The sequence below is a fragment of the Ictidomys tridecemlineatus genome, chromosome 2, assembly GCF_052094955.1.
Source record: "Ictidomys tridecemlineatus isolate mIctTri1 chromosome 2, mIctTri1.hap1, whole genome shotgun sequence".
In the NCBI taxonomy this organism is placed as follows: Eukaryota; Metazoa; Chordata; class Mammalia; order Rodentia; family Sciuridae; genus Ictidomys; species Ictidomys tridecemlineatus.
This window is the reverse complement of record NC_135478.1, coordinates 24,601,085-24,616,420: the sequence shown is the minus strand read 5'-3', so window position 1 is coordinate 24,616,420 and position 15,336 is coordinate 24,601,085. Positions and strand designations below refer to the sequence as shown.

The following is a 15,336-nucleotide window of genomic DNA, read 5'->3' as shown; positions in this document are numbered from 1 at the left end:
GTAGTAGAGTGCCTGCTAACGTGTAAAGCCCAGTGCTAAAAAAGAATCCACAATCAATGTTATTTTTTTAGCATTTTGGAATTAACAGTAACAAAGTAATACAGCTCTTTAATAATGGTAATTAGCCTTAGGTCAAAGCTAAGTAAACCGAGGTTCCCTTGAGTTCCAAAGCAGATCTTGAAGCCATAGTCATTCTTTCACACCTATGCAAAAAGCTAAAGCGTTTGGGGCAATACATTTTACTTCAAGAACAGATAGACCTGTGACGTAAATTGAAAAATCTCTCTCCTGATTTGAAAGAGATTCCCAATGAAGTACTAAGCATTACAAGAGGAGTTAAGAACTGGGTTGGGTAAATGGGGTATGTGAGTTTAAATGTAGAATACTCTTAAGAGTAATTCCACCAGGATGATGGACATGAACCAGGAATGTCCCAGAAAAACAAAGAAAGCTAAGGGCTTGGGCTTGCTACCTCTGGATCAATTAGTTAGGATTTGCAATATCTTCAAATAGGGTCACATTGCTTCTAGCAGGAGTAACTGAAGGAAGAAGACTATGGCAAGGGGTCACAGCAGTGAATCACCAGTGACCATCTTTGAGACATGCAAGCCTTGGGATAGCCCTTGAGAAATTATTCTCTAGTTTTTCTTATTGAAATCGCCAATGCCTGTCCTCTAGTTCCGAGAGCTGCCCTGGCATTTGCTGTCACACTGCCATCGTGAATGTCTCTGTGCTGAGAGGTCTGCCCTTCTCAGCTCTGGGCTCAACAAGGACAGGAACTGATGCTGTTCAGACCCACATCCTCAGTCCCAAGCATGATTCGATGACCTGGGTGCTCAGGGTGCATCCTGAATCCTGAGCATTTCTCTTTCCATATGTGCACTCACGCCTGTGAGTGTTTGGGCCAAGGTGGAGGAAGAAACCTTTGGCGTCTTGACAGTGAGGACTTAAACACTGCAGAAAGGATGTTAGAGAGTCTGTGAATAGAAATGCATGTGTGAGGTGGGGCAGGGATGGGGACAACAAAGAAAAGCATGGGCCAGTGTGGAAGCCAGGATCAGGGTTTTGAACTTTGTTCCCTTTGCGGTGGGAAGAGGCATGTTTTAAGAAGGTTCTTCTGGAAGCCTGAAAGAAAGAAAAGCAAATTCAGCCATTGCACATCAAAATTGCTTCTTTTGTCCCTTAACATTTATTGAAAACACCTTATAATTACTCAACGGAGGCCCAGGGTCTACATTTTAAAAGACATTCCCAGCATGATACTGAGCAGCTGATCCTGGGTCTTCATGTGGGCATGCTGGTGAAGGGCAGCATGGAGATCCACTGGGAAATAATAACCATTGAGATCAGTTATTGCCAAGATGAGATGTCCAAAAGGATACTGCAGTTTCCTTTTGTTTGTCTCCTGTTGTTTTTTCAATTGTATTTTACATTTTTTTTTTTATTGCTGTTTTCTAAGTAAAGTTGTCTTGGCGTTTCATATATAAAGTACATAAATCATTAAATGCCCAACTCGGTGCATTTTCACAAAATGATCACACGTACGTAACCAGTACTCAAATCAAAAAAAGAGGATGTTCCCAGCACCCTAAGAGCCCCCTTCTGCTTATTGCCTCCCTAATTACTGTCTTGATTTCTAACCCTATAGGTTACATATTCATCTTTTTTAAAATTTTTGTTCTGATTAATTATACATGACAGTAAAATACATTTTGACACATCATACATAAATGGAGTACAACTTCTTACTCTTCTAGTTTTACACAATGCAGATTCACAATGGTCATGTAACCATATATGCACAAAGAAATAATGTCCAATTCATTCTACTACCTACCTTCATGTCCCCTCCCTTCCCTTCACTCCCCTCTGTCTAACCCAAAGTACCTCTATTCTTTCCTAGCCCCCACCCCCTTATTGTGAATTAGCTTCTTCATATCAGAGAAAACATTAGGCCTTTGGGTTGGGGGACTGGCTTATTTCACTTAGCATGATATTCTCCAAATCCATCCATTTACCTACAGAATGGGAGAAAATCTTTACCACATGTACTTCATATAGAGTATTAATCTCCAAGATACATAAAGAACTCAAAAAACTTAACATCAAAAAAACAAATAACCCAATCAATAAATGGGCTAAGAAAATGGACATTTCACAGAAGAAGAAATGCAGTCAATCAACAAGTATATGAAAAAAATGTTCAACATCTCTAGCAATTAGAGAAATGCAAATCAAAACTACTCTAAGATTTCATCTTACTTCAGTCAGAATTGCAATTATCCAAAACACAAGCAATAATGTTAGCAAGGATGTGGGGAAAATGTTTCACTCATATATTGCTGGTGGGCCTACAAATTGGTGCAACCATTATGGAAAGCAGTATGGAAACTCCTCAGAAAACTTGTACTGGAACCACCATTTAATCTAGCTACCCCATTCTGGAGTTTATACTCAAAGGACTTAAAATCTGCATAGTACAGTGATGTAGCCACATCAATGTTTATAGCAGCTCATTTCACAATATCCAAACTATGGAACTAAACTAGATGCCCTTCAACAGATGAATGGGTAAAGAAGATGTGGTATATATACACAGTGGAATATTACTCATTCTTAAAGAAGATATTCATCTTTTGTCATTTCTATTTTTTATACATTTGATAATGTTCAGAATATATTAGAATAATGATATAATTTAAAGACATATTGCGGCAAATGTTTGTTTTCTTGCCAATTGATTGGCAGAATGAGATTTTTTTAAATTGTGCAATCTGAAGTGCTGGAATTGATGTCTGAGCTGAGATTTAGGCTTGGAAATTGGAGGAAGGAGCATGGGGCAGCATTTCAGGGCCATAATCTATGAGTTGGTTCCTTTAGGCTGCTATTGTCATTGGCTCTGCTCATTCTCTAGAAATTCTGGGCCATAGAGGGGACAAAAAAATACATTTTAGAGTTAGCCAAACTTAACCCAATTTTTTTTTTAACTTTGCCCCATCAGCTAAATGACCTTGAGAAAGTTACATGACCTTCTCACTGAACTTCAGTGTCCTGGTTTTGATAGAAGGTAGACACAAGAGTTAGTTCTGTACCTGTTCCTTCTCCAAAATTTGCAAACATACTGTCTCCTCTTGGAAGTCTTGATTTGGCTTTGTGGCTCAGAGAGGCCCTGTTAGTTATTAAGAGCTCCTGGCTTTCCTGTGATGGAGAAACCGTACACCTGGGTGGGGAGATGGCAGCTCCCTGCAGTCTCCCTGGGCGCTCTCAAGCCATGGTGTGCCGAGTCCAGCCATGCCAGAAACTTCTCCTCACCCTGGCACCCATCCCAACCTGGGAAGACTTGCAAGGGGCCAGCTCAACCTCACTGCTGCAGGCTGTAGAAAGCAGCCTTCTTTTCTTTGGTGTGATTTTCTTAGAATTTGTCTTCCCTAAATTAGCAACATCTTGAAAGACAGGATCTGGGAGTGGACTTAGGAAAAAGAGCCACAAAGATGATTTGGTTGCTTTTTAGTCTTAACATCAGGAAACTTCTGGCTCAGCCCAATTGACCAGGCCAGTCCTGTGGTTTGGACCCCAAACATTAGAGTGAACAGTACTTTTGTGCTCTGTATTTGTCTTCTTGGAGGACCCCTGGGAAGATGGGCAGCCAGAGGAGGACTGGGGACTGGGCCTGGTCACAGGGCTTAGCCCACCAGCAGCCCCAGGGACTGCTGTCTGGAAATTGCTCTGAAATACTCCCACACTTCTGTCTTGCATGCAGTCCGCCCATTTGTCTGTGTGTTTTCTCTTTCAGGAGGAGATGGGCATTTCCTGTGAGCTGCTGGAATCGGACTTCCTCAAATGCAGCGTGGGGTTTCCTTTCATGAGGTCAAAGTCGAAGGTAAGAGCAGAGATGGGTCACTTCTTGGCTGCAGCCTCTGACTCTGCAACTGTCTCCCCCGTGGTCTTCCCCACACCTTTGCCTCCCACCACAGCTGGGATGGCCCTGAGGCCCCGCCATGCTCCTGTCCCTGGCCGTATACTCCAGAGGGACTGTGGTCCTGTTGTCTTTCTCTTGGATCCACATGATGTTCTCTCCAAAGAAAGGGGAGAAAACACCACTTTACATTGGCGAGCAGCACTCAGTTGGCCTTCCTGAAATGTTTTCTTCTGGAACATTCCATACCACTCTTGAGTCTCCAACATAACCCAGGAGAAGACGTGGTCTGAGCCAGTGACCCACAGTCCTGCCTCTGTCGCTCCCCTAGGCACTCAAAAATTTCTGGAGACCTCTCAAAATGTATTACACTTCATTTTTTTGAAAAATAAAAGATATTACAGTCACTACGGTATTTATAAAGAGATAGATTTCCTAAGCTCCGGCAGTAATGCTATATATAAGGCAGATCCAGTCCTTCATAGAATTTTCTAGTCTGTGCCAGGGTCATAAGAAGATACAAAGATGAATAGAAGATTGATTTGAGGAGCAAAACTAGAACCTATAAGACCAGCTCTGACATTTGAAATGAAAGCTGTTTTCCCTGCTCTGATTTCGGGGGGCGGGGGGGATCCTTTGTCTATAATTTTTCCCCGTTTAAACCAAAAAAACAAAACCAAACGAAAAACAAAAAAGAAAGAAAAAATCTTTTTCTTTCTGCCTGCCTAGTTTATGGAAGCCGGTCATTTTAATTTCTTAGGCTTTTTGGTCCCAGTACCTAGCAGCTGTTTTGTAAAGCAGTGGTAAGAATGTTCTAGTGAGGAGGGATATTTGCTCATTTCTTTGCAAATCATTCTCCAGCCCGTCAACCCCATTGAACGTACTTGCTCCAAACAATAGTGGCTGTTGGATCCATGATTTCTCAGTCTTTCTCCGGCTCCATTCCTCAATTCTTTCCACTTTTGCTCTAGGTGAAGGGGAACCTCAAGAAGTGGCTATCCTTAGAAAGTGGATTTATATTTATACATACCTGGCCAAGTATAGGCCATGTCCCATTAATCTCCAGGTGGGATGCTGATGGGGTTGAAGGAGAAAGACCCTGATCTTTGAACACCTCTGACCAGAGTAAAGCATGGGCAACCACCCCCTCCCCACAACACATACTCAGTGAATTGAAATCCTTTTGAGCAACAGAAAATAGACTTACCTGAGAAAATTAAACACCTGCCATTTCATTGTAAAATCTTACCTATGGCACAAATCAAACCTGATATGTGTCCAACTGTCTCCAGTGAAGTGTGAGATTTTACTGAAATTTATTAACTCTCAAAATACTCATGGAACCAACAGAATATAGGAAAGGTAGGTTACTTTGTTTGGTTGGCAATACTACAACTTTTCTCCTGCCCATAGATGGTGCAGTGAGACTAAACCCGGAGGTGGGGCATGGAACTAGAGGGTAAGAAAACCCCAGCACATGACCAGCAGGAACAGAGCTCCCGCACATGCTTAACATTTATGTGATGAAAACCCTTGTTTTAAGGCACTCTTCCCCAAATCTCTAGGTGCTCACCACTGAGGTGGGTACACTAAGATGATGGTCTTATCTGTGGCCCCACTTATCTCCCCTGTCCTGCAGACCCTGAGAGGCATCAGGCCCCAGACCACCTGTCAAGCCTCATGGCTGCACTCGGCTCTCTTGGGTTGTCTATATGCTTCTGTCACTTGTGGCTACCCTGCACAGTTTCAGGCTTTCATCACTGATTTTGACTTGCCACCCCAATCGTTTGTCACTCCCGTCCCCTTGATCTGTGGCATACATAATTTAATTCAGGTCACCTGCCAGTTCTGACTCTCATGGGACAAAACACTGACGCTTCCCTTCCTCTGTGTCCTCCAGCCCTGTCTCCAGGCCCCACCCTCCCTGTAAACTGACTCGTCCCACTGCAGGAGACGTTCCAATGTGATGGTCCACTGCCCCTTACTCTCAAGCAGCGTTCAGTTCAGTGGGATCCAGTGTCACAAAAATCAGACCAGTGCCTGGAATTTGTCATGGTAGAACCCAAGTCATTTAAATACATTAAATAAGTTACAGACTCTCCAAGCTCAGTGGGACTTAAGAACCACTTTGTCTGACCTCCTCTTTTTATCAGAGACATTGTTTCTTAGCCAAGATCACAGTTTGTGGTAGAGCCTGGTTCTATAAGCCCCACCCATGGGTCCCTCCCATACTCGCACATATGCCTAATGTGCATATAGTGAAGACCATCTGTTTAAGATACTCTTCCCCAAATCACTGGGTGCTCACCACTGGGTTGGGACACTAAGGTGATTTTAGGTGGTTCTTAAGATTATTTGGGGGCTGGGGCTGTAGTGAACATCACCACGTGATGTGCAGATGTCACAAAAATTGAGAAAATGTTCAAGAGAAATCTATAAAGTCCTGGTTTGGCAGTTCAAATGTTACCTCCTTAAGGGGGACCTCAGTGGCTGAAAAGGACTATGCACCTCTCACTGAGTGGGCATCAGGGTGGATTTTTCTGTGAAAGCCATGCATAGAAAATAAAACTGGTCATGCTGATGAGCCTCTGGGGATCACAGGCTGCAGAATTTTGCAGCAGACACATAAATATGGAATACTTGCTGGTGCCAAATGTCACTTTCTCTTTCACTAGTATGAATTCAGCGTGATCTTTGATACGAGTCACCTGTCTGGGGAAGAGGAAGTTCTCAGCTTCATCATCACTGCTCAGAGGTAAGTGGGACCTAAACATTTTTTTATTTGTTTGTTTTAAGGATAAAAGGCTTGTAGGACCAGGAGAAGGACGTGCCCTGGTCATGCTTTGATGATTCCCCAGGATGGGGAGAAAAAAAGCACCAGTCGCTCAGTGATAAAGCTGACCACCCAACCAGGTGGGATTAGACCTGGAGGGTGGTGGTTGGCTAGTTCTTCTTGCACTGTCACCACTTTCCACTGAGCTGGGAGGGACTGCTTATCGACTAGTGAGAAGTAATGATTCTTTCCTGAGGAGAGACAGGCCTGCAGAGGTGAAGTTCTAGTCCAGGGTCACATGGTTGGTCAGTTCCCACTTGGCCACATGTTTTCCAAATCAGACAGATGTCCTCTGTGTGTCATCAGGTTGGCTCAGCTGCTTCTCAAGGACATGCCAGTGCACCCCTTAATAGTGGGAAGGGCACCTGCAGCCTGAGGGTCTGGCCATGCCTTAGGCTGGCAGAGACCCCCCCCCCAAGTGATGCTCCTTGACAGAAGGATTGTCCTGGAAATTGAGTGGACAGATGGGGAAGGGGATGACCAGCCCCAGTTGCTAGCCCTAGACCAGTCATAGCTAGGTAGTGATTGGCTGGAAACTCAGATGCAAGGAGAGCCATTTAGGTGGGTGAATAGGAGGATTCAAGCTTTGACAGAAGTGGTGGTAGAACACCCAAGACAACCTATTTATTTAAAATTTTTTTGGGAGGGGGAATGATTTTAAATAGAAATGTTACAAGAATAATGCAAGAAACTCTTTCAGGCCCTTATATCCACCCAATGTTAGCAGGTTGCCTCGTTTATCATTCTCTTTCTATATATAAATTTTTTAACCACCTGACAGTTTCAGAAACCATGTCCCTCCATCCATTGCTACCCAGCATGTATTCTCCAAGAACAAGGCTCTTAAGTTGCCACCATAGTTATCCAGTTCTGGAAATTAAACCTTGATACCATACAATTATCTAGACTACATTCATATTCCCATCATGCCCATCGTCCCAATAATATCTTTTTAGCCACTTCCTCACTGGTCCACAAGACTTGGTTATTTTCTAATCTTATTTTGAAGATTGCTTCATTCATGTCCATACAAAGCACAACTGTGACCTAATAGGAACACATGCAAAGAATAGAGAAAGCAGACTCCATTTCCATGGCTGGAATCCAGAGGGGCTTCTGGGGAAGTAGCAGATGGGCACAGCAGTCTGAGGGTTCATGATGCATCCTGCTGTGTCACACCCCTGAGGGCAGGAGAATGGGAATGTGTCAGGCTGGGAGTGGAAGGGTGGGAGCCTACATGGGCGGTGCAAGATGAGGCTGGAAGAGGAGCTGGGCTGGGCACCATGGAGGGCTGCATTCTGATAGCAGGGAGGACCTACTGAACGCCTTTTAAGAGGAGAGTGACAGAATAGAACGGCTTGACAGAGAGCAGGAGGTCGCTGAATTTAATATACAAGGCAGGTGTCTATTCAAATCTGAAAACTCTCATTCTCCCACCGTTTCTTGGGCCTACTGCAAACTCACCCCATCATTGTGGTCTCTCAATCCTTCAAATCCTGGGGCAGCCAGTTTTCCTGGGAAGGAACATAACATGGAAAGAACTTCCCTTGTCAAAAAAGAGGGAACCACCTCCTGCCCAGCCTCATTCATGGCTGATCAGAGGGATCAGAGAGGATGTGGAACCCAGATCATGACGGGGAAAGATTTGTATCTTAGAATAACGTGCCCATAGAGCAGTGGTACTCTGGTATTAGATGCACGTTGGAATCATCTTGGGAGCTTTAAGAACTACTGGTTCCTGGTTCCCCTCCTGGCCCTGAGATTCTGATCTAATTGTTCTGTGATGAGAGCTGGGCATTGGGGTTTTATTTATTTACTCATATGCCAGGGATTGAACCCAGAGGTGCTTAACCACCAAGCCACATTCCCAGCCCTTTTTTATACTTTCTTTGAGACAGATTCTTGCGGTGTTGCTTAGGGCCTTGTTAAGTTGCTGAGGCTGGCTTCAAACTCACTATCTTCCTGCCTCAGCCTCCTGAGTTGCTGGGATTTCAGGCATGTACTATCATACCCCACAGGCATTAGGATTTTTGAAAAGGCCCAGCATATGATTCTAATGAGTGGCCAAGGCTGAGGGCCAGTATTGTCCCTTATTCTGTGTTGGACACATTTTCACTCAGTAACTCTCTCTCAAGCACCGACTATTTACCAGTGGCACCACTAAGTGTGGGTCATGTCAGAAAATGCCAATAACTTACTGAATTCAAGAACATTCCCTAATGTACATTGATACTGTGACACAGCATCAGGAGACCTAGTATTTATAGCTTACATGATTAAGCATGAGAGTTTCTAATTCCTTGAGTCGCAGATGTGAAGGAGACCCCGTTATCTTTTAAACACACAGCAGAACACTTCAGGCACTTGTTTCTGCACAGACTTTGGTGAAAATCTGATCTCACTGCCTGCGAGGACACTCACAATTGACTCCCTGTAACAACAATAGATCCTTAAAGCGCCTTATCTTGAAAGCCACAATTAAAATATCACTCGTTCCTCTCTTTCGACACCGCTCTTAGAAGGTCTCTTGCCTACTTGTAGGCTTAGGAGGGCATAAAGTGGAGACTAAACAGTGTCTCAGACCTCTCCTCTCCGCAGCCGGCAGCCTAGCTTTGCAGACCTCTGGAACGCATCCCAGAGAATGGGCTTTGGGATGGCAGGGAGCCTTTTTGATGTTTGGCCTTTTTATCTCAACTTTTCAACTTGGCTCATGCTGGAGCCGTTACCCGATGACAGATGAGACTGTCGGGCCAGATCTGCCAACAGCCACAGGTGGCTGGACAAATGGCAGAGCAAGGGGTGGGGCTGTTTCATCAGGAGCCAATTGCTCAGACCTGGCAGGATGCTGAAAGGATGGAAAAGGGATCAGGCCAGGGTGGTGCCATCCCATCAACAGGGGAGTCGCCCCTGCTCCGCCCGTGGCAATGACTTCAAGGTTTTTATCATCCCCTGGGAAAGGAAAGGCAAGGAAGTTAGGCTGGGTGGGCACCTGACCCTGCTGCTGCTATATGGTGTGGCTGCCCTGGGAGGGACTGATGTCATCCCATGTACGGAAGACAGATGAGGATCCAGCAGCCGTGACTGTGGCCCTGCAGGGTCAGAGTCACAGAGCACCATTGTTTCAGAACAATAGAGAGAGGGAGAGAGGATGTGACAGCTATTTAGGTTCTGCTGCCATTCAGCACTTGCTGAATGGAAGAGGAAGATGGTGGGGTGGAGGGGAGGGCACAGGGCAGGCAGGACTCAGCAGATGCTCAGGGGACAGTGTGGTGTCGAGAGGTCAGGACCCACTGTGATCGAACCTCAGTAGGACCTGGGGACTCTTAGGTCCTACCTCTGGAAGGTGAACTTAGCTTTTGGCTGGGATTCCCCCTTCTATTCCTGTGGTGGAACCAGCTCTGAGTGCTGGGTCAGCAATAGGCACCAACAGCCCTGCCTTTTCTAGCTGCTTCCCAGGAAGAATCGCCACAGTTCAGGTTAAAGTTTCATAATATAATACAGGGAAACTAGGTCTTCTCTCTCTCTCTTTCTCTCTCCCTCCTTTTTGCTGCCATCTCCTCCTGTCCCCTGCCCCCCAGTCTGGTGTCAGGAGAAGGAATCACAGTGGAAAGAGCCCGAGTTGGTTGGAGTCTCAGCTCTGTCTAGCTTGCAGTGTGACTGTGACTGATCCGAGTTGCTCCTTGCCTGGGGGTGCCTTGGTGAGAGATGCTATAGTGCATCTGTTGCAAGAGGGTCCAGGATATTTATGGAGGCAGGGTTGCTAGGGCCTCTGTCCTGGGCTTGACTGACCATGGATGAAGGGTGATCCCGAGAGATGGCAAATAGCAACCCTTCCCCCGACTCCAGAGTGCTAAGCTCACTGGCCCACTCTTTGTGAGATAAGCACGATGCAGCTCACAGAGGAGGTGCTCCACCTGCACCTGCACAAGATAGCACTGACTCTCATGGGCTCCTGCCAAGGTTTCTCTGGCTGGATCCTGCTCACCTGTGAGGCAGGGAGGTACAGGGATGTACCTCAGCTCACCTGGGGTGTTTCCTGGCGTCAACTCCTGAATAAGCTACTTGCCCTTAACGCTTTTGTGAGTGGAACACAACTAATTCCGTATAGTGTCTCTGTACAAGGGATTCTACCAAAAATGGAACTGGGGACAAGTATGTTGAGTCTGTCCTTGGCTCCAGTGTGGGGCAAGCAAGCCCACTGCGGGCTGGCTAGCACTGGCCAGCGTTCATTCATTCATTCTCTCTCCACACAGTGGCAACGTGGAGCGCTCTGAGGCCTTGCACGACAACACCTTAACACTGACGGTACCGCTGATGCACGAAGTGGACACATCCATCACTGGGTGAGTAGCCCAGCCCTGGGTTGCCAGAACACAGGGGTGCCCTCCAGTAGAATGCTCTGCATCTCCTGTGTCTGCACATGGAACCAGTTAGGAGCTAGGAGCCCTGTCACCTCCCCCAAGCCTTGAAAAGCAGAATGAAGCTTGAGCTGTCGTGACTGACACTCTCCTGTGACCCAACTACCCACCCACCTGGTTGGTAACAGAAGTTTGATGACAAGTTTAAACTCCATAACTTCTTTGAACATTCCATACATCTTTATATACTTCTAGTCCCAGACCAGCCCCGCCACAGAATCCATATGGTGGAAGATAATATGGTTCCTGGGATTAAAATCTCAGCCAAAACTTGTTGGGCCAGAGGTTACAGCCAGATGTGTCCCAAAGTCCTGGCTCACGGGAGGGCTGCCTGTCTTAATTGCTTCACAGTTGGTGCTGGCTTTCCATGTTTCCGTGAACTCTCTGCAAAGCTGAGATGTTTGTGTGGCATTGGAACAGGCAGGGGACCCAGTACAGCGGCCACACCACCTGCCTGGATGAGGTCCATGGCTCAGGGCTGCTGGCATTATTGGAAAGCAGGGCTGCAGGTTCTGGTCTACAGGGACCCGCAACAATCCAGGTCCGTTTTCAGCCAAAGCCCAGGCCTGGAAAACTGAGAAACTCCGTTCCTGTTTCTGGCTTCAGCAAACAGAATGCACGCATACCTCTTTGATAGTGGAAAAAAGATTTGCACAGTTGGTTTAGATCAAATGAGGACCCGTTGAACCCTTGACCCAAATGCAGGCTGAACTTTCTGGAGGTTCACAGTTTCTCGGTTTTCAATTTTCAAGGGCTTCTGGGTCTCGGTCTTGGCTCCAAGTGGAAACGTTGACCCGTCGTGGGAGGAGCCATCCCACCCTGGCTCCTGCTCTGTCGGGAGCCAGCAGAGCCCTGGCCCTGCCTTTCTGCTCCTTGGTTCTTGGCATTTTCACCGCATTTTTTAGATTCGAGGCGTTGGTGGAATATATTTGCAAATTAGCATATACTTGCCTCTGTTCGCAGCTCTATTTTTAACCCTATGGTTTATTTATTTGTCCTGCCCAAGGCACAGTGAGAATGTACCCAGAATCCAGTCTCATCCTTGGGGATAAAGAGAAAACACCTCCCACACACACTGGATGGTGTTGTCAGGTCTTCCGGGAGACCTCGTTGTGAGGTGTTAACAGCCCCTGCTGAAGCCATCAGTTAAACAAATGAGTCAACCTCTGATCTTTCCAGAAATGTAAAACAGGATGAGTTCAAATGAACCAGTTCTTGCCATTTGGCAATGCCGAGAACTCACTGTTTCTAAAATAATTTGCTTAACTTGAAAATAGATGGGTGGTTGTCTATTTGGACTTGATCTCCAAAACCTTCCATTGTGATTAGATGAGCAGCTTCAAGCTCCTAGGATTTGTTATTTGGGGTTATAAGTCTGAGCATTTTTTTTCCCCCTCAGGGTTCTGTTCACATAAGCAATAAGTGAAAGTATTGCTACAGACTGAGCTTGAATTCTTAATCACCGCTCAGGTAGCCATGGTGTGAAACCTTAGGGGGAAAGCTATTTCAAATTGACTCAGCTCTCAAGTGCCTAATTTCTAGGATTGTGGTAGTCTGACAAATTTAAGTTTTTAAAATGAATTTGTCACAGGGTGGGGCTTAGGATGCCAAATATACGATTGATTTGCATTTATTTCTTGAAAACTTAATATAGGCCTATTTGACCCACAAAATGTTTTCCAAGTGACAAACAGAAAATACATAAATTTGGAGTCCAGTTTTGTAAAAAGTCGACATGGCTTCGATCTTTAAAAAACCTCTTTATTTTAGAAGTGTAATCCCGTTGTACAGTGCAGCTGTAGCTTATCAATGTGACCTCAGGTGAGAAGATATACTAGAACAATCTGGTTAGCACAGACTGGCTGTGTCCATTCACAGGAGAAAAAAGTCACAGTCGGGGTGGAAGCATCCGGTGGCAGACACGGGATGAAACAAACAGATGATGGGTTCCAGGGCTGCGGTGGCAGTGCCGTGGACGGTGGCTGGGGATGCCGACCTTCCTGCTTTCCTCTTTCAGAATCATATCCCCGACCTCCTTTGTGTATGGCGAGTCTGTGGATGCCTCCAACTTCATTCAGCTGGATGACCTGGAGTGCCATTTCCAGCCCCTCAACGTCACCCTTCAGGTACCCACCCCTAGAAACCCCTCTGTCACTGGCAGCCAACAGAAGGCCACAGGATGTGTCCCCTTCTGAAAGGCAGCTAAAGGGCCAGGCCGCTTTCAGGGGAAACCCCCGCCTGGTTTGCTGCTGTGCATGTGTGTGAGTGCGTGGTCTCTGTACCTCACCCAGGCAGTGCCCTCTACTCTTCAAGACTTGAAAGGAGAGCCCCACCAGGCAAAGCAGCTTCCCCTAAGAAGGCCTTGGATGGCTGAGACCTCAGCCCATATCCCAGCTCCAAGAGTCCCATAGTCTCTTCTCTGTCATTCATTCACCTTGGGCTCAGAGGAGCCCCAGAAGGTTTGCTGCCTTCTCTTCTTCCTGGGATTTTCATGCAAACTCAGCCAAAAGCTCATCCTCCCCTAGGGGAACAGCCTTTCAGAAGTGCGGTTTTATAGAGGCACAGCAGGGTGAGCCTGTGTGACCCTCCCACCCACCACTATATGGGAAGAAGCGTGCTGCTCCCTCCTTGAGCCAGGGTGGGGTCATCCCAATCACCTGTCTTCTCCAGCACATTGTCCCTTCACTTAATTAGGGGTTGGCGAACTTTCTGAGAAAGGCCAGAAAGACGTGCTTTAGACTTTGCGGGCTGCACAATTTCTGTGGCAACTTTTCAGCCATGCTACCTCCTGAGGCTCAAAAGACACTGTGTCAGTCATCTTTTCCTCACTGGGGGCCAAAATATCTGACAAGAACAACTTAGAGGAGGAAAAGTTTATTTTGGGTCATGGTTCCAGTGGTTTAGTCCATGGTCAACTGAGTCCATTACTCTGGGCCCCAGGTGAGGCAGAGCATCATGGCGGAAGAGTGTGATGGAGGGATCCTACTCAATTCATTGCAACCAGGAAGCAAAGAGAGAAAGGGGCCACAGAGACAATGCACTCTTCCAGGGCACAGCCCTAGTGACCCACGTCCTCCAGCCATGCCCCACCACCTGCCTACAGTTACCACCTGGTCAGTCCATCCAAACCAGGATGAACTGATTAGGTTACAATTTAATCATCTGATAATTTCACCTCTAGATATTTTTTGCATGAACATAGGAGCTTTGGGGGAGACACCTTATACCCAAACCATAACAGCAGCTATGGACACTACATAAATAAAACTTAGTTTATGAACACTGAAATTCAAATTTCACATAATTTTTACATGTCATGAATGCCATTGTGGTTCTGATTTTTTTTTCCCCCCTTCCAACCATTTAATGACTTAAACAATTCTTAGTGCACAAGCTGTGCAACAGGCATGGGACCAGATCTGTCCTATAGGCCACAGTTTGCTGATCTCTGCTTTGAAAGTAAAACTCTCAGGCCAGCTGTTCAACATGTGCCTCTGTGAATATGAAGTTTAAGGAAGATCAGTATTATTTAGTCCATTCTTGTTAAAGGACAAACAAGGAAATGTAGACTCAAACAAGAAAGATGTGCTCAAGGTCCCAGAACTGGGTGAGGCAGGACTGGGCCAGGACTGGTCATGCTTTGACTAGACCCCACTGGCCCCAGAGCTGTGGATGAAGTAAAGGAGAAATGGCTTGTCTTACCCATAGAACACTGAAGTCCACCTCTTAGAACTCCCAGTACCTGCTCTCCGAGTTCTTTACTGTCTCTTCCATCCTTCCCCCATGGAGAGGATGGTTTCTCACTCTGGTATTCACTATTGTGGCCAAATATTGATTATTTTTTCTTTTCCTGCGGCCTCTCCTAAGTGGATTTAGGGGCTGACAAATAATGGTGGGGCGAGGGTGCAAGAGAATGAGGCAATAAAACATTTGTGGGCTCTTGCAGACAATAGTCTCCCTCTCTCCAGAGTGCTCTCGCCAGCAGGAGACCTCCAAAACCATGATGGATAACACATGTCCCCGGCTCAGAGAGGATGAGCCTCCTGACCAGCTAAGCTCCAGCTGTCACACTCTGTCCTTGATTTACTGGGGAGAAAGTAAAAGATGGGGTTTGAGCTTTCTTTGGAGACTGAAAGCTGTGAATCACACCTCTGTGTCTCTGAATTGCT

The 15,336-nt window shown here is 46.1% G+C and overlaps 1 protein-coding gene across 1 annotated transcript in view; it reads left to right on the top strand.

Annotated features, from left to right (window-relative positions):
• Positions 1-15,336, top strand: part of Itga9 (integrin subunit alpha 9) — a 321,363-nt gene that overhangs the window by 229,907 nt on the left and 76,120 nt on the right. The window contains exons 19-22 of the mRNA XM_005317430.4: positions 3,794-3,880; positions 6,592-6,671; positions 11,003-11,092; positions 13,185-13,293. Coding sequence (XP_005317487.2) covers positions 3,794-3,880; positions 6,592-6,671; positions 11,003-11,092; positions 13,185-13,293 — 366 coding nt within the window. The remainder of the gene's footprint in view (positions 1-3,793; positions 3,881-6,591; positions 6,672-11,002; positions 11,093-13,184; positions 13,294-15,336) is intronic.